This window comes from Gopherus evgoodei, chromosome 4 (genome assembly GCF_007399415.2).
Source record: "Gopherus evgoodei ecotype Sinaloan lineage chromosome 4, rGopEvg1_v1.p, whole genome shotgun sequence".
Classification (NCBI taxonomy): Eukaryota; Metazoa; Chordata; order Testudines; family Testudinidae; genus Gopherus; species Gopherus evgoodei.
Genome location: NC_044325.1, coordinates 87,100,716 through 87,119,420, shown reverse-complemented (window position 1 = coordinate 87,119,420; position 18,705 = coordinate 87,100,716). Strand labels below are relative to the sequence as shown.

At 41.4% G+C, this 18,705-nt stretch overlaps 1 protein-coding gene across 1 annotated transcript in view; it reads left to right on the top strand.

Moving 5' to 3' along the window:
- The window catches only part of ANO1 (anoctamin 1), a 136,548-nt gene that overhangs the window by 98,766 nt on the left and 19,077 nt on the right, over positions 1 to 18,705 (top strand). Inside the window, exons 14-18 of the mRNA XM_030560115.1 lie at positions 10,291 to 10,373; positions 12,687 to 12,698; positions 13,583 to 13,654; positions 15,603 to 15,680; positions 16,813 to 16,887. Coding sequence (XP_030415975.1) covers positions 10,291 to 10,373; positions 12,687 to 12,698; positions 13,583 to 13,654; positions 15,603 to 15,680; positions 16,813 to 16,887 — 320 coding nt within the window. The remainder of the gene's footprint in view (positions 1 to 10,290; positions 10,374 to 12,686; positions 12,699 to 13,582; positions 13,655 to 15,602; positions 15,681 to 16,812; positions 16,888 to 18,705) is intronic.

The following is an 18,705-nucleotide window of genomic DNA, read 5'->3' as shown; positions in this document are numbered from 1 at the left end:
CTATCAGAAAACCCCTACACAGGAGATTTATGTTGAAGAGAGATTCAGTGCTGAGGTAACCCAAGGACTTATTCCTTTAGGATAGAGAACTCAGTTAGTCAAGATCATTGTCACTGGTGGGAAGCACAAAGTAATAGTTTCCTTTTAGCTGGTTGGCTGAACAGAAAGAACTCCAGTTTCTAACATTACTAATCTTTATGGGTGACATTCACTTGCTGGTGGAGGTTTCATTTAAGACCCTTCTGGTTATAGAACCGTCACATTGGCCCTGCATGAGGGGGAATACCAATTAAGTGACTAATCACATCCTCTGCAAGTCATGGGGTTTCCATTAGGAGAGTTGGAGATAGATAGTCTGGAACCACTTGTGTACAGAACTAATAAACCTTGCACGTAGGGAGCACAGACGAAGGCTAGCTGCCATTCCAGCCCACAGGCTGCATTTCATCCTCATAGCCTGCCTCCAGCTTGGGGGCAGGGGCATGGATTCATTCCCAACATCCACCATATTGAATAGCCACAACGTCACCAGTGCATCACCAAAAGCAGCACAAGGAGATCTTTGCCTATGCAGGCTTTCATGTATGAGTACTGATCTCCATTTTTGATACTTTTTTCAGAGTAGCAGCCGTGTTAGTCTGTATCTGCAAAAAGAACAAGAGTACTTGTGGCACCTTAGAGACTAACAAATTTATTTCAGCATGAGCTTTCATGAGCTACAGCTCACTTCTTCAGATGCACAGAATGGAACACACAGACAGGAGATATGTATACATACAGAGAACACGAAAAGATGGAAGTATGCATACCAACAGGAAGAGTCTAATCAATTGAGATGAGCTATTATCAGCAGGGGGAAAAAAACTGTGTATCTCATTTAGTTCTGGAAATACAACCCTAGTTTCCATTTACTGAGATGTATAGGGAACCATTTTTTTATTAGCAGTAATTTAAGATGAGGTTAGTGTATCCTTCAAAATAAAGTAAGAACTTTGTTTTCCTGGCCACAGTCATCAATTTATAGAAGCTGCACTACCATCAGCTATGACTGAATATTCTATTCAATGTAAAGTAAGGTTGGAAGTGGAGTGGGTACCTACTATATGGTCCTGTTGAGAGTTAGTTTAAAATGCACTCAGCAAACAGGTATAATAAGATAATCCAGAGGAAATCTGAAGAGGAGAGGTGCAGAATCTGTGGAGATGAGTGATCTGTTATCTTGAACAGCATCTTGTCATGTTACATATATTGAGAAATGTGATATAACCCGGAGCAGCATGCCAACCCATGTCAGAGACTTTAAATAGTCTGATTCTGTCATGTGTAATCAAATATCTACTTGCGCTCTCTCACTCTCTCTCTCTCTGTGAATTAACAGGTACTCCAATTGGTCTGTGGCCTACTCAAATATATCATGACATGGAAGATTGCCTGAGTTCCATTCCTTAGCAGAGTATATTAGTCCCCTCCACCCATTTTTTGGTGATTGAAGGGGCAATCTCTATTATTATGCAAAGTCAGAGTAAACAAACAACTTGGGGGTATGTTGGCAAAACACCTCTCCCACAACTGCTTGTGTATTTGGATTCTTGTATATCCTCCATCACCAGAGCATCTGAAAGCCTCACAGACATTTAGGAAGTTATTCTTTGGAGCAGGGAAATATTGCCCCTATTTTACAATGAAGAACTGAGATATAAGGCGATCAAGGCCCCGATTTTCAAAAAGGATTTAAACGTATGCCTAACTTAAACACTTAAATTTTTCCATTAACTTTAATAATACTACATATATGCTTTAGTACCTCAAAGCAAGGCCTCAGGCCTGGATACATAAAGGTACATAGGCACCTAACCCCCAGAATTGGGCAGGTATGTACTGCTTTTAGAGATCACATGATCCACAAAATACCCTCTCAGCTGCCTATGTTTTTTGGAGTAAGGCTATGTGAACATTACTGCCTATGTGAGAAAATTGATGTCGCTCAGGGGTATAACTATTCCACCCTCCTGAGTGACCTAAGTTTCACCGACATAAGTTTTCATGTGCACAGCGCTATGTCGGCAGGAGAAATTCTCCCACCAACATAGCTACTGCCGCTTGCTGGGGTCAGGTTTTTATGCTGACAGGAGAGCACTTTTTATGCCTGTCGGCATAAAGCGTCTTCACCGCATGCATTGCAGCGCCATAGCTGTAGCGGTTCAAGTGCACCACTGCAGCACTATACATGTAGACATGCCCTAAGGGTACGTCTGCACTACGGGATTATTCCGATTTTACAGAAACCAGTTTTGTAAAACAGATTGTATAAAGTCGAGTGCCCGTGGCCACACAAAGCACAGTAATTCAGCGGTGTGCGTCCATGTACCGAGGCTAGTGTCGATTTCCTGAGCGTTGCACTGTGGGTAGCTATCCCATAGTTCCTGCAGTCTCCCCCGCCCCTTGGAATTCTGGGTTGAGATCCCAGTGCCTGATGGGGCAAAAAACATTGTCACTGGTGCTTCTGGGTACAGCCTCACCCCTCCCTCCATGAAAGCAGCAGCAGCCAACCGTTTCGCGCCTTTTTTCCTGAGTGAACTGTGCAGACACCATTCCATGGCAAGCATGGACCCTGCTGAGCTCAAGACAGCAATCATGGATGTTTTAAAGACCTCGCGCATTCTCATGCAGTCAATGCTGAACTGGGACCTGCAAAGCGAGGCGAGGAGGCAGTGGCTACGGCAGCGCGGCGATGAGAGTGATGAGGACGTGGACACAGAATTCTCTCAAACCGCGGGCCCCTGCACTTTGGAGATCCTGCTGGTAATGGGGCAGGTTCTAACCATTGAATGCCGATTTTGAGCCCGGTAAACATTATGTGACTGCATAATGTTGCAGGTGTGGGACGATTCCCAGTGGCTGCGAAACTTTCGCATGCGCAAGGGCACTTTCATGGAACTTTGTAACTTGCTTTCCTCTGCCCTGAAGCACCAGAATACAAAGATGAGAACAGCCCTCACAGTTGAGAAGCAAGTGCTTCTGGAAACTTACAACCCCAGACAGCTACCAGTCAGTCGGGAATCAATTTGGAGTGGGCAAATCTACTGTGGGGGCTGCTGTAATGCAAGTAGCCAAAGCAATCACTAAGCTGCTGCTGCGAAAGGTTGTGACTCTGGGAAATGTGCAGGTCATAGTGGATAGCTTTGCTGCAATGGGATTCCCTAAATGTGGTGGGGCGATAGATGAAACCCATATCCCTATCTTGGCACTGGAGCACCAGGGCTCCCAGTACGTAAACTGCAAGGAGTACTTTTCCATGGTGCTGCAAGCACTGGTGGATCACAAGGAACATTTCACCAGCATCCACGTGGGATGGCTGGGAAGGGTTCATGACGCTCGCATCTTCAGGAACACTATTCTGTTTAACGGCTGCAGCAAGGGAATTACTTCCCAAACCAGAAAATAACAGTTGGGGATGTTGAAATGCCTGTCGTTATCCTGACTGACCAAGCCTACCCCTTGATGCCATGGCTCATGAAGCCATACACAGGCAGCCTGGACAGTAGTCAGGAGCTGTTCAACTACAGGCTGAGCAAGTGCAGAATGGTGGTAGAATGTGCATTTGGCCATTTAAAGGTGCGCGGGCGCACATTACTGACTCGCTCAGACCTCAGCCAAACCAATGTCCCCATTGTTATTACTTCTTGCTATGTGCTCCACAATCTCTGTGAGAGTAAGCGGGAGACAGTTATGGCGAGGTGGGAGGCTGAGGCAAATCACCTGGCCACTGATTACGCGCAGCCAGACACCAGGGCGATTAGAAGAGCACACCAGGAAGCGGTGCGCATTAGAGAAGCTTTGAAAACCAGTTTAATCACTGGCCAGGGTACAGTGTGACTGTTGTGTTTGTTTCTCCTTGATGAACACCCGCCCCTTGATTGACTCATTCCCTGTAAGCCATCCCACCCCCTTAGATCACAGCTTGCTTTCTAAGGAAATAAAGTCACTCTCGTTTAAAAATCATGTATTCTTTATTACTTAATTTTAAAAAGAGAGAGAGAACTGACAAGGTAGCCCAGGTGGGGTTTGGGAGGAGAATGGTAGGGAAGGAAAAAGCCACTAAAAAAAATCCATAATAATAAGAGCGTTTTGGTTGGGCTATCCACTGGGGTGTAGTGAGCGGGTGCACGGAGCCTATCCCCATGAGTTCTTACTCATCTGGTGGGTGAGCAGGCTAAGGAACACGGTGAGGGGGGAGGGTGGTTATACAGGGGCTGCAGCGGTACTCTGTGATCCTGCTGCCATTCCTGAAGATACACCATACGTTGGAGCATGTCAGTTTGATCACGCAGCAGCCCCAGAGTTGAATCCCGCCACCGCTGATCTTCCTGCCGCCACCTCTCAGCTCGAGCATCTCTCCTGTCTTCACGTTGGTCCCTCCTGTCTCATGTTGGTCCCTCCTGTCCTCATGGTCACTGGCATCTTTCGTATACTTTGCTACCACGTCCTTCCACTCATTCAGATGAGCTCTTTCATTGCGGGTCACTTCCATGGTTTCCAAAAACATTTCTTCTCGCGTTTTTTTTTTACATCGCCTTATCTGAGATAGAGTTCGGGACGAAGTAGGTAGGCTTGAAAAATTTGCAGCTGCATGAGGGAGGGAAAAAATGGAGAGAAGTATTTAAAAAGATACATTTTAGAGAACAATGGTCATACTCTTTCACGGTGAACGACACTATTCACCTTACATAGCACATGTGTTTTCACTACAAGGTCACATTTTGCATCATAATATTGAGGGCCTGTGGCTTTGGTGTTACAGATCACACAGGTCCGGGCAGCAGAATTCGGCTTGCGTGCGGCCATGGTAAGCCATTGTCTTTCGTCTTCTGCATCCTTTGTCTATCCAGCGCCCTCCTTTCCCAAATAGCAAGCAAAGCCCATTGAGTGCTGCTTCTTTCCTGTTAACATGCAGCGGCAGAAACCACCCCGTGGCTGGTATCATGGAAGATCACTGCTAAACACCCCCCTTCCCCTCCCCAACCATGTGGCTGGTAGCAGGAAAGATCCCTGCTAGCCAAACGTGAAAATGCTCAGCGCCAATCGTGCTCCCCTCTCCCCCCGCTTGGCTACCTGCAGGGAAGGAATTCTTTTAAGCCACAGGCAAACAGCCCAGTAGGAATGGCCATCTCTGTCCCCTTAATTAAATTCCTGAATTTCAACCAGGTTACCATGAACAATATCACTCTCCTGAGGATAACACAGCGAGATAAAGAACGGATGTTGCTTGAATGCCAGCAATCACTGGGACCATACGCAGCTAAGCTTTCTCATGCAATGATGCCAGATTACTTGCTACATGCATGGCGTGGTCAAGTGTCCTACCATGGAGGACGGAATAAAGCAGCGCTGCCCAGAAACCTTCTGCAAAGGCTTTTGGAGTACCTCCAGGAGAGCTTCATGGAGATGTCCCTGGAGGATTTCCGCTCCATCTCCAGACATAACAGACTTTGCCAGTAACTGTACTGGCCGCAAATGCATCCCAAAAAATGCTTGCTTTTAAACCATGTCTTATATTTACAGGGTACACTCACCAGAGGTACCTTCCATGGCTTCATTGTCTGGGATAGTTGCTTGGGAGGGCTGGGAGGCTAATTCCGTCTGGGTGAGAAAAAGCTCCTGGCTGTTGGGGAGAACGGAGTGCTGTGTGCTCTCTACAAGCTCATCCTCTCTTCCTCCTCATCTTCCCCATCCACAGAATCCTCAGCCATGGCTGCAATTACCACTCCCACCTCGGAATCCACGGACGGGGTGGGGTAGTGTTGGTGGACCCCCCTAGAATTGCATGCAGCTCAGCATAGAAGCAGCATGTTTTTGGCCCTGCCTCGGACTTTCTGTTTGCTTCTTTGGTTTTCTGGTAGGCTTATCTGAGCTCCTTAACTTTCACACAGCACTGTACTGAGTCCCTGGTGTGGCCTTTCTGCATCATGGCCTTGGAAATTTTTTCAAATGTTTTTTCATTTCATCTTTTGGAACAGAGTTCTGTTAGCACGGAATCCTCTCACCATACAGCAATCAGATCCAGTACCTCCCATGCGGTCCATGCTGGAGCTCTTTTTCAATTCTCAGGAGACTGCATTGTTACCTGTGCTGATAAGGTCTGCGTGGTCACCTGTGATGGTGAGCTCTCCACGCTAGACAAACAGGAAATGAAACTCAAAAGTTCACTAGGCTTTTCCTGTCTACCTGGTCAGTGCATCCAAGTTCAGATGGCTTTCCAGAGCGGTCACAATGGTGCACTGTGGGATAGCTCCTGGAGGCCAATACCATTGAATTGTGGCCACACTAACCCTAATCCGACATGGCAATACCTTTTTCAACGCTACTCCTCTCATCGGGGAGAAGTACAGAAATCAGTTTTAAGAGCCTTTTATATCGATATAAAGGGCTTCGTTGTGTGGACGGGTGCAGCGTAAAATCGGTTTAACGCTGCTAAATTCAGTATAAACGCGTAGTGTAGACCAGGCCTAAAAGTGCACTCTACACCTATGTTTCTGCCTCTGGCCATGTGAATTAAAGATTAATCTTTAAGTAAAGATTTTGTCATGTGATGAAACCTCCAGGAATACATCCAACCAAAATTGGCAACCCTACTCTAGGTACCCAGATGTCTATCTCTCACCCTAAGCCCCAGAGCAATTCACACCCAAGGGAAGATAGGCATTCATTCACCTAACTTATCTGCTGGGCCTGATCCAGTAGATGTGCTCAGAGACTGCCACATAACTTCACACAAAACAACTGGGGGAAAGGAAGGTTTTTTATAAGCTTTAGCCTAGTACTTACCTAGGAAGTGGGAAACCAAGGGCTCAAGTCCTCCCTCTGCCTGAGGGGGAGAAGGTTTTGACCAGGGATCTACCATCTCTCTAAGAGCCCTAACCACAGGGCTATGGGATACTTTGATGTGGGATACTCTCCTGTTTAAGTTGTTCCACTTTAAATATATCATTGATTTAATATTATTTGGGCTGGAGGAAAAGGTAGAATCACTGTGTATCCTAGTGGTTAGAGCACTAAGTGGTGTGGTGGCAGATCCCTCCTCATCAGGCAAAGGGAGGTGGCCTTGAATATGGGGTCTCCCACACCCCAGGTGAGTACCCTCACCACTGGGCTAAATGTTACAGGGGAGCTGTCCCCCAACCCACCCCCAGCTGTTTTGTATGGAGTTGGACAGCCTCTGACCACACCTACTGGATCAGGCCCTGCAGACAAGTTTGGCAGGGGAACCCTCATCTTCCCCCAGTTCATGTATCACAAGCAGATATAGGCACCTCCCTGTGAAGGGTGGGCCTCAGGACATATCAACTATTCCATTGGCTCCTGGCCTAGATTACTGGCTTTTGTGGATTGCATTCCTAGGCACCTATGTCTCCCCATTCATCATATAGGAAGCCTAGGCATCTAACTCAGGCCTTGTGGACAGCGGTGGTGTTCCTATGGTTATCTGGGTGCCTGAGACCCTTTGTGGATGTGGACCTAAGTGACTTCCACAACATCACACAGGAAATCTCTGGAAGGGCTGAGAATGGAACCACAATATCCTGAGTCACAAGATAGGGCCTTAGCTACAAGATCATCCTTCCTCTCGCACATGGCCAACCTGCCTGGCACCCACACAGTTGTTCCACATCTGCTACTGTTGCTACAAGCCAATAGCATGCTGTGCTTCCCAAACACAGGGTTCTTCCCATACCATAACTTTGTTTCAGTGACTTACTGGTATTTCTCATGACACCTCCAACACACATGCTGTAGTGCTGTGCAGACAAGAGTCCATTCATTAGTTATCAGTAAGCGTAAGGTTTTGTCAGTTATTTTTAGTAAAAGTCAGGGACAGGTCACAGGCAATAAACAAAAATTCACAGAAGCCCATGACCTGTCCCTGACTTTTACTAAAAATAACTGTGACAAAATGGGGCTAAGCCCAAGCCCTACTGTGGGAGGAGAGCAGGTGGGTCCCCCCGCCACCCAGAGCAGCTGACAGCACCAGATTTCCCCACCGTGTGCAGCAGCCGAGAGCTGTATGGGCACCTGCAGTGGCTCAAGCTCCAGGGGGCCTCCCACCACCTATGGTTGTTGAGAGTTGTAAGGGGCCCTCCCTCGTCTGCAGCGACTCAGAGATCCGGGGTTCCCCTGCTGCCCACGACAACTAGGAGCTGCGGGGATCCCCGCTGCCCACAGCAGCTCAGAGCTCTGGGGCCAGCAGCTAAGAGCTCTGGGTCCCCTCACCATCTGCGGCTGCTGAGATCCCCTCTGCTGTGGCTCAGAGCTTGGAGCTGCAGGGACCCCCTGCCACACGCAGCACCTGGGAGCTGCGGTTCCCCCATCTCTTAAATTAGCAATCTGACATTGATTTTCTGTCCCCTAAAAATAAGGCCTGAATTTGTGTGGTATGAAACCTCATCCAGAATCCCTCAAAACCCAGCTCAAATAATGATCTAGAAAGCAGTCTACCAGAACCTTTGAGCTCAGTTTGTGCTTATGGGCACAGATGAAATGTAAAATGCATGTGTGTTTGGCAGAAAGCCATTCTTTCTTTGCTACTTCTTTGAACCTGCCACAATCAGTTGGTGCTTCTCATATGAGCTAACAGATGGCTATGTTTCGGATGTAATATTTTCATTTTACATTTTTCTAAGTTGATGCTGCAAAATGATTTCTGGTAACAGCATGAAACAATGTGTCTTTCATTTTCTCACTGTACGTGGAAACTACAGACCACAATGTAAGAACTCTCAGGGGCACAGAGAATGGACAGGGACTCAAGGGTTATATCACAGACTGTTTTACAATATAATTATGATGTTACCAATTTACAGGAAGCACAAGATTTATAAAGGAGTTCTGTTGTAGGCTTTGTACGTGAGAATTTCAGTTGGAGGACTGATGAATGCTAAAAGCACAGCCTGATTCCAGTCACCCTTTTATTTATATTAGTCTCTCTCTCCCCCTCTCTGACTGCAAGGTTTTACTGAATATCATGGTACATCTTGTTGAGCACATCTGTTAGTATTCACTGCAGAAGAATTCTCAGGAGGTTAGCCTTTCTCAATGGACTTGCTTTCATAATTACTTATTTACTGAACTGTGCTGGTTTGTTCCCAGCATTAAAATGTATGTCCTCTGAGAACTTCCTCCACCTCAAAGGCACATACACTGATAAAAAGCGGAAATTTGCTGCAACTCAAGAGTTGTTTTCACATTGCTCCTTTTTCCTGGGTCTACCCTGTTAAAAACAAAATGACTGCTGCACCGTGGATCCCCTTACAATAGCCATTAAAAAGCTCCCTATTTCCAGCACTTAGAAGGTTTGGTCTGTATGCAGTTTTTGTATAACTATTTTGGATAGGTCTGTGATTATTTATTGAAACAGTTATACTAATACAACCTCTAGTGTGGACATATTTACATCAGTATAAAGGTGCCTTATACCAGCATAGCTTATTTTCCTTTATTCTCCTTCCCTAATGGGAATAACTTATAAGTACCTTTAGACCACTATAACTGTGTCCACACTTGGGGATGGGGAAGAGGGGTATCGTGCCACTTTAACTATACCAGTATAGTTAGAGATCTCAACTGTTGTGTATGGATAAAGCTAATACTGTTCAGATTGCTAGGCAGCCATATACAAAAGATGCCTGTAATATCATTACAGAGACAAATATTAGTTAATTTTCATTTGGGCACCTAACTCCCCAAGGTACCTTTGAAAATCCCAGCCTTAATTGTTCACTTAACTATCCATTACAAGGAGCAAACTGGTTTTGTGGGTATGTGAGAATGCATTTCTTTTGGCTCCCATAGTTAAAAGTTGGCTCCCAGAGTTTGGCCCTTAGTATTTACCAAGCACTCCTACTGGGGAATTCAGAATTCTCACCAACATAAATTTCCATTTACAATTTAATTATAAATTATTTTAAAAAACAGCTCCTGAAATTAAGCTGCCCTAATAACTAGCCACCTTCTGTTCAAACCTAATAGAAGTTTTGGATGTACCAGATATGCAAAATCAGGCCCTTATGCACAATAGTTTTACTTGTTAACATCTTGTAGCTATCAGGCCAATTCTGCTCTCAGTTGTTCTCAGTGGAGATCCTCTGGATTTACACCAGGGTAACTGAGAATAAATTTGACCCAACACACCTAAGCAGATACTTCAAACAAATTCTAACCCAGGCCAATTTGATTTGGAAGACCTTATGAATGATCCAAATAACTATGCTGTAACAAACTATTTTTAATTCCCAGCTGCCACTTTTATGGAACACTGGAAGAGAAAACAGATGCGTCTCAACTATAGATGGGATTTGACTGGGTTTGAAGAAGAAGAGGTTAGTTTTTAAGTTGGTTTGGTTTGACTGCATTTCATGGTTTGGTTTTGTTACATTTTAACTTCAATAATTATACTGTAAATGGTGCCGTATTCTAAACTGTTAAGACTTTGCTTCGTGGAATACTGCAAGATTTTTGCAGTAATTCCCTGGTACAAAGGAAAATCCTGTATGTGAACTATTTCTGAGTTTTTTTTATTGTGGGTGTATTGCTAGCACATCTTGTTACCATGGAAGCATAACTGTATATCTTCAACACCCCTCACGCATGTGCACACACACTTTTTAGAAAAAAAATGTTAGGTCATACCTAGTAATGCAGGCCCGGAATATATAGCTCATGCATAATTTCCTGACTCAACAAAGGATATTAAAAGCAGAGAGACTTACTCTTCTCTTGGCTACTCTGCTATAAGTCAGGAATGAGTCTGTGAAAGTTAATAATGTTTACACCATTGTAAAACCAGCATGAAGAATCAGGTTCTGAAAATGGCATAGTTACTCCATTCAAGTCAGTGGGAAAAGCTCCCATAAACTTTAATGGTGCAGGATCACATTTTAATTAGGCAATTTTTGTGGAAAATATTGCAGGTACATTGGTATGGAGCATTGTGTAAAAATACTAGGACACAAATTTGGAGGTTGTCTTTGCTGTGTGTGCCAAAAGACATATTTGGGAGTGGTTAAAGATAGGAAGATCCAAGCAAAAGAGTTTGTTCTCCTTCTCTCTATATATATTTTTATATATATATATATATATAACTACAACTGCCTTCCTTGGACTTTGGATCAAGGGCTTTGAAATGCAGATCCTCAAAATGACTCTTTCCCTTGTATTTCATAAACATTTTAATATTTAGCACTCTTCTCTCTCTCTATATATATGTAGATATATACATAGAGAGAGAGAGAAGAGTTCTAAATATATAGTGTCGAGAGAGAGAGAGAGAGAGAGAGAGAGTTCTAAATATATAGTGTCTAGAGAGAAGAGTGCTAAATATTAAAATGTTTATGGAATACAAGGAAAAGAGTCATTTTGAGGATCTGCATTTCAAAGCCCTTGATCCAAAGTCCACGGAAGGCAGTTGTAGTTTATCAGTGACTTCAATACATTTTGGATGAGACCCTAGCTGCACAATTCATTTGAGCATCTTTGGCATACCCAAAACACCCATAGAAGATAAGGAGAAAAGTTTAGATTTATTCCATCTCAGGTGTTTTGGGTTTTTTAGCAACAATATTTGGATTGCAAATTGGAATTGAAGGCAGTGGGAGTTCTGAGAGGTAAATATTTTGGGCTTTATTCAGCCCCAAAAAACATTCAAAGCTATCACTCAGCTGCAGCTGTTCCACTAACTTCCATGAGAGTTGGACTGGGCCCTATATCTTTGTAAAGTTCATTTCTTGGAAGTTATGCCTGTAGTTCTTTTATTAAAAATATGGCTGCCTGTGCAATCTAGACATAGTGATTATATTCACAATAAATACTATTCAATTATGGGAATGTATTTTAGGAGACCTTTTATTAAACAATGTGTCATGCTACCTGATGGGCCTGATATTATAATTCTACAAAAGCTTTTTTATTTTTAATTGAATTCTCAAAAGAAAGTTTGGTTTCTAGGGCCCCAGTCCTGGTAAGTGCTCCATGTAGGCATATCCTGTGCCAGAGCACTGCAGGATTGGGGCCTGCTATTTTACTGAATGACAATATGAGGTTGGTTTTTTATTTCTAGCTATTGTAAGACGACTGTCCTTTTATTTTAGGTATCTAGTTGTTAGCATACATGAAAATGGAAAGGATTAACTGTATCTTTCCAACAGCTATCCCCTTCGTGAGTGCGTTCAGAGTTCTCTGCAGTAAAAACAATGTCTGACCAGAGACAGCAGCTGTTAATAAAATATATTTTACTCTTCACTTAATATGCTCCCGCTAGCTAATACAGCCCCTTGTTTAATAGCACACTTACGCTCCTAACTTTCCATTGACTTCAATTGGACTTAAGCAGATGCTTAAATGCTTGCTGAATCAGGATCTCAGATGGCATCCAAAATTACTAAAATATTTAATCTTCTATTGGGTACATTTATTCAGTAAACTCTTTCATGCAGTAATGTTAGTATATCTTCAATATGAAAACAAGAGCAGACTGACTTTTCCTGGTTGTGTCTATCCATCCACTCTATCTATCATGTTGTTCCATGTGATTTAAAAATAAATAAATTCAGTGCAATTTGCAACAGTTCAGTAATCATCTTTTTTTGTTTGTTTTTTGTGTTTTGTTTTTTTCTTTCTTTTCTGGTTTCCTGAAGGAAGCAGTCAAGGTTTGGAATTTTTTTAATTGCTCTACCTTTTTTATTACCTGTCTATCAGTGAAAGGTATCTTTTGATTTAACCTACTTCTTTTTTCCAGCATCTAATTTCCTTAAAGCTCCCTCTACAGTGATTCTTTCTTTCCTTTTTTCCAGTGGTTGGACTTCTTTTTTTTCAAATTCATTTTATTTTTCCATCCAGTGCATTCTTGTGGGTACTTTTGGAATCCTTCAGCTATCTTGTTCCTTCTATTTCGGGTTATTTTTCCAAAATCTCCTCTTTTCATTGTATGTGGTTAGTCTAATATGCAGCGTCTGTTGCATTGCAGAGATGTACCTTTCTAGGAATGTTGCCGTAGGTATGAATAAATTTGGTGTTAAAACTTGACCCACCTGAGGGACTCATTGGCAACTTGCCAGTACCCCAAGAGCTGCACATATTTTGCCTAAATTATAGCAGATAACAGCTACCCTTCATGAAGCATGGTTCATAGAGATTATAGTTTGTAGAATGCAATGTTTCATCCTGATCCAAATGGCAATGTCTCATATCAAGATGGGACATCACATGTTGTGATCTGTAGTCTCTGCAAGCTGCACTGTAAATCACAATGACCCATGCTTGATCTGCACAGGGTTACATTTCATATATTCTGTAGAGCTTTTTTCTGTTTCCTAAGCATTTATTCCGTGGAATAGAATTTAGAATGATATAGTACTTCAAAGATTTTAGCTCCAACATGCTATCAACTTTACAGTAGTGATATGTATAGTAAATTAGAATTCCATATGAGAAATGGGAAATTAGTAGGAACTGGACTTATCATTTGTTCATATATAGATGAACTAGGAAATCGATATAATTTCTTTACTATTAAATGTGACTTATTTCACAGGCTCATCCCAGAGCAGAATATGAAGCTAAAGTATTAGAAAAATCACTGAGAAAAGAATACATACATAAAAAGGTATGCTAAAAATATTTATGTATTTAACCACGTAAACTTCTTTGATGAATAAATCCATTTACAGATGACTTGACCAAGATTTTGGAAACAAAAATAAACATAAAGACACTGTTGTATATCACGTGTAAGCTTCCAAACATTTCTTTAACCATTAATTGCATTTGCAGTAGCACATACATTTCATATACATAAAGCTTTTACCAATATAAAAATTAATTCAGTGTTTGGGTATAAGATGTATTTTAATAGAATTCTTCAACTATCATTTGAATTCTTATTAGGCTATGGATAAAGTTTGAGAAATCTATAACTGAACCTGGTATCTTGCAGTATTATAAGTAACTAGAACTTCTCAGGAGAGATTATCATGCCTTCCTAGCATCCATCATCATAACAACATGCTGATTGTTTGGGCCAAACCTTGCAGTCCTTTACTTATTCCAATCAAAGTCTGGCTGAATAAGAACTGAGCAAAAACTGAATGCTGATTCATATCCTACGGCAGATTTTCCCACAGGAGAGGTATATGGAAGAGGAAAACTCAGTAAGCATCTCTGATGGATTTTCCTCCCTACTTTTCCATTGGGAAATTAAGATTTGCTTTCTCCTTCTTTGTGGCATTTGTATTCATTGGAATGGACTGTTCACAAATTTAAAAATGCCTCTAAAAGACACATGTTCAGCCACTGGATTGGAATCTGGCTTTCTGCAATTAGGTCTTGAGATGTTTGTGGCTTTTAAAAATCCTATGGCATTTAATACAATGGTTACTAAAATAATAATAATTAATAATAATAATAATAACCCCAATTTCCTGGCTGAATTCCAGCTTGGGCAATCACCTTCTACATTTCTAAATATAATCCCCCTGCCATCTTAGCTGTATAAGGTATCCTTCACTTCTGGTCCCAACTTTTTTTATTGTGTTGTGGTTAAACAGTTGCTACATGTCACCCCAGAGGTGGCTGCATTTGAGTGGTGCATGAAGTGATACCTGTGAGTAGCTTGTACAGCATAGCAGACGTTTGGATTGTGAGACACAATGGGATCCTTCAAGATAGAAGGTATTATGTAAATACAAGCTATTAGTATAGCCAGTTACTATATGACAATTAGGTTACTTAGTGATGGACACCTTAAATAGACTGGACTGGAATTATTTTAAATTTGTCTGTTTTGTTTTCTTACATGCTTACATTTATGTATAGTTTGGCCATTCTTAAACAATAGCATCAGCTGGTTCTGATACATTTTAGTTAGATTATAGCAGAAAATGTTCAAGCTTAACCTCTTTTTAATACTAAAAGATTTTAATTTCAGCGTGGAATACCTTACATGCAGCATTACTTTTAAAAAAAAAAGCTTTTTTGTGATGAAGAAAGAAGATCTGAATACATTGTTTTTATTTCCCCAGCAAAAGTAGAGGGCTTTGTACTTTTTTTGTTAAATACTTTAGAAATACAGATCTCACTCTTGTAAATTTCAGCCTAAAGTGCCAATGTATTAAAGTTCACGGTAAACATCCCTTCTGAGACCTCCTGGAAGCCAGTCAAACCATGAAAAAAACAGACCAGAAATTCCTGATATTTCTCAGACCAAACCTCAAAATGAATGAAAACTTTCAGAAGAGAAGCCTTTCAGGCTTTCTTTATACATCATAAAGAAGAAGAAGAAAAGGGCATGAGCCTAATATTTTATAAATTCTTTGCAGGTCCCCTTTAAAAGTGGGATTTCTTCCAAATAGTGGGTTGTTGGTTTTTTGTTTTTGTTTTTTAAATAAACCTGAAGCTGGAACACAAAGCATTAAGCAAACTAATAGAGTACTTGTTGCTAAAATGCACTGTGTACTTACTCAGCAGAGAGTGTGTGGATTTATTTGGCATTGTTAGTCAATGCTTTGTAACGTTGTATTGCATGGTCCTTTTTTGTTTCCTTTGATTGCCATCAGAAGCGTCGACATTTGCCAGAAGAGACAGGAAACAAATGGAGACAGAGAGTTAAGAGAGTCATGGCTGGGGTGAAATTGGTACATTTCATTCAAATTTATGGAGAAACTCAAACTATGAGTAATTATGGAAGACACAAATTGATTGTTTTTCTCAACAACCTTTGGTTGTTGAACCTTTTAATATTCACATTCAGTTGTTATTTTCTCCTCTCTTCAGCACTCAGATAGACACTATGTTTACATGTAGTGGGGATGGCACTGCATGGCTAATCTTTGGGTTACCATATTGAATGGATGTTGCATTTTTGTAATGAAGCATGTGCCACATGTTTGATGGAGTTGCCTGCTGTTCTATCAGACAACATGCATGTAACTTTGAATGAGATATTGTTGTTCAGTATAATGTAGTGTCATCTTCTTTAATGTTACTTTCTTTTGACATTTTCTTTCTGCCTTTAAGAAGTCATTCTCATTCTGCAAACTTTACAAATGAAATCAGATCAGAGATGACTTTCTAAATGAGATTGTCCTTCCGAGATAGATTGTGTGATCAAAATTAATAGAGTGATCAAATATAGTAAGTGTGATCCTGCAGAGATTTTGCATGTGAGTAACTTAACTAATGAGTAGTCGCACTGGCATCAATTTTATTCATGTGTGTAAAAGTTACTCATATTCAGATGTTCACAGGATTAGATTCATAGCAAAGCAAAATTAACCCTGGCAACATTGCACTATGGCCCAATCCTGAACAGCCTCCTCCATGTGAGCAATCTATATTGCAATGGGACAACCTGTAGGATTAAGTATTCCTCATGTGAATAAGGCTTGCAGGGACAGTCCTAATGGTGCTTTATTGAAAACATATTCTAACAAAAAAAGTTTAAATCTTTTCTGGGAAAGGAAAATAAAATATTTTACACTAGGAGCAATCTAATTTCACAGAGTAATAGTTTACTTTAAGTGTGTTTCTCAAAAAAGCGGTTCAGACTCATTTATACAATGCAGGATTTAGCACCAAATTGAAGCTGTAAGACGTTTACCTGTATAAAATTTGTATCTTTAAACACTGTATCCTTCTACCTTCTAACTGCTTGTGTGTTTGACTGTTTTCCTGTGCCTTGGTGTGTTTGTTACAAGAACAAATAGAAGGGATCTTTGTAGATGCTGTATTAAATTACAGGGTGGTTTTTTTTCTTTCATATTTTAGACTGATAAAGAGAAACTAACATGGAAAGATCGTTTTCCAGCATATTTTACCAATTTTGTTGGCATTATCTTCATGGTAAGTATTTCCTGGAAAATATTTAAGATTCACCTTAGTGAGTCATTGTGAAATCTGCCTTTTACAATGGGCACCTTTTTATCTAGGAGAAAAAAACTACGCAATCACTTTAAAGTTTTTAAATCATTTGAAAATTACTTTGCTCAGGTGGTACTTGACTTTTGTTTTGCTTGTATGTCTTTCTTTCATAGTGTCTTTAATGAGGACTGGGAAACAAAAGATATATTTCTCTATAGAACTGTACACTTCCCATGCGATGCTTGGAAAGGGATGGTAATTTACCACACATAGTCTGCTTTGGAGAGTTTGTCAGTCAGGGATTCTTTTGGATTATGGGTTCCAAATTAAGTATGTCTTCTCTTACGTCTAAGTCAGAGCAGCTGAAATTCACCAGTCACATGACAACACAGGGTCTGTAACTCAGTAGATGTGCAGAAATTGCTGTAGTTATTATGACTCAGATTGTCCCTTCTCATGGTAATACCTGCAGGAGGGGTGGCTGGGGATCCCCATTCCAGAGTTCTTAACTAATTGTTCCTTGGAATTGTCTCCATGGAATAAGTCCTGGGGTCTCCAAATCTGGATTCTCTAAGGGAGGCCAGGGGCATTCAAATGGAGACCATATGCTTCTATGCCAGTTCTGATCCTTGGTGGCTACTAGCCCCTCAGCTCCTTAGCAGCACAGCTCCAGTACAGCCTCATTATCAGGAATTCTCTCTGGCTTATCTGTCCTCCGCCTTAGTATATGTGTATGAGCAAGAGAAAAGAGAGACTCTCAGTGGAAAAGATAATATAGGCCCTAGGCTATATTATTTCTTCCTGGGAATCTCTGTGAGGATGAGGAAGGACAAAATTGTCCAAGGCCCTAGTCTATACTTGGCCTATCCAGTTGCTGCCTCCTATTCCAGTGTGTAGACCCATGGAATGGCCTCTGAGGGGGCAGAGTTGCTACACAGGTAGTTGACTCCCCACTTCTGCACTTCAGCTAAAGCAAAGAACTCATGGAAATGTTTGATTCTGGGAACAATGATCTAGGCCTACATGTCAAATAGCCCATAGTTTGGTGTTTTAATTATTTATTTTGAATGGGTGGGCCTACACCATTTGGGATCAGAGAACAGAAATATGTTCCTGAAGTCCTCTTAAGGCCCAATCCTGAGAGGATCTGAGTGCCTCCTGTAATTGCAGTGGGAGTCAATCACTTCTCAGGAAAGTGCTCAGTATCTTAGAGGAGCATGTTCTTAACATACTCTTCCATTTAAGCAGTGTAACAATTTAAGCAGGACTTTTTTCCCAAACCTTTCAGGAGTCAGCTATATTTTTCTAGGTTTTATTGTACTCTTGAAATAATATGTAACTGATCTGCAGCACCATTACTTTTAGTTTTATCTTTGAACTCTCACAAAATTGGAAGTCTCAGAGGGACATTCAGAAGTTTAGACACTAAGAAAAGCTAAGCTGTATCACTCTCAGAAATATTCTCCTCTTCGTATCTACTGGCCACATTCATTCCTAGATTTTTCTTTACAATAAGCCACTTAACACATATCCATTAATGTTATGAGCATCAATTAAAAGTGAAGTGGACCAATATTAATATAAACTATACCTCTAGCATTTGCATGTAGATTCCTTTTTATTAAGTGCTAACACCATGATATGAAATTACTGTTATGATCAAAGTGCTAGGAACAGAGGATCTGTGCCAGAGCCAACTGAAGTCAATAAGAGTCCTTTCAGTGATATCAGTGGGATTGGGATCAGGCCCAGGGAGTACATGGGAGGCATTTCAGAGTTAAATCTGCTTGCTGATGAATG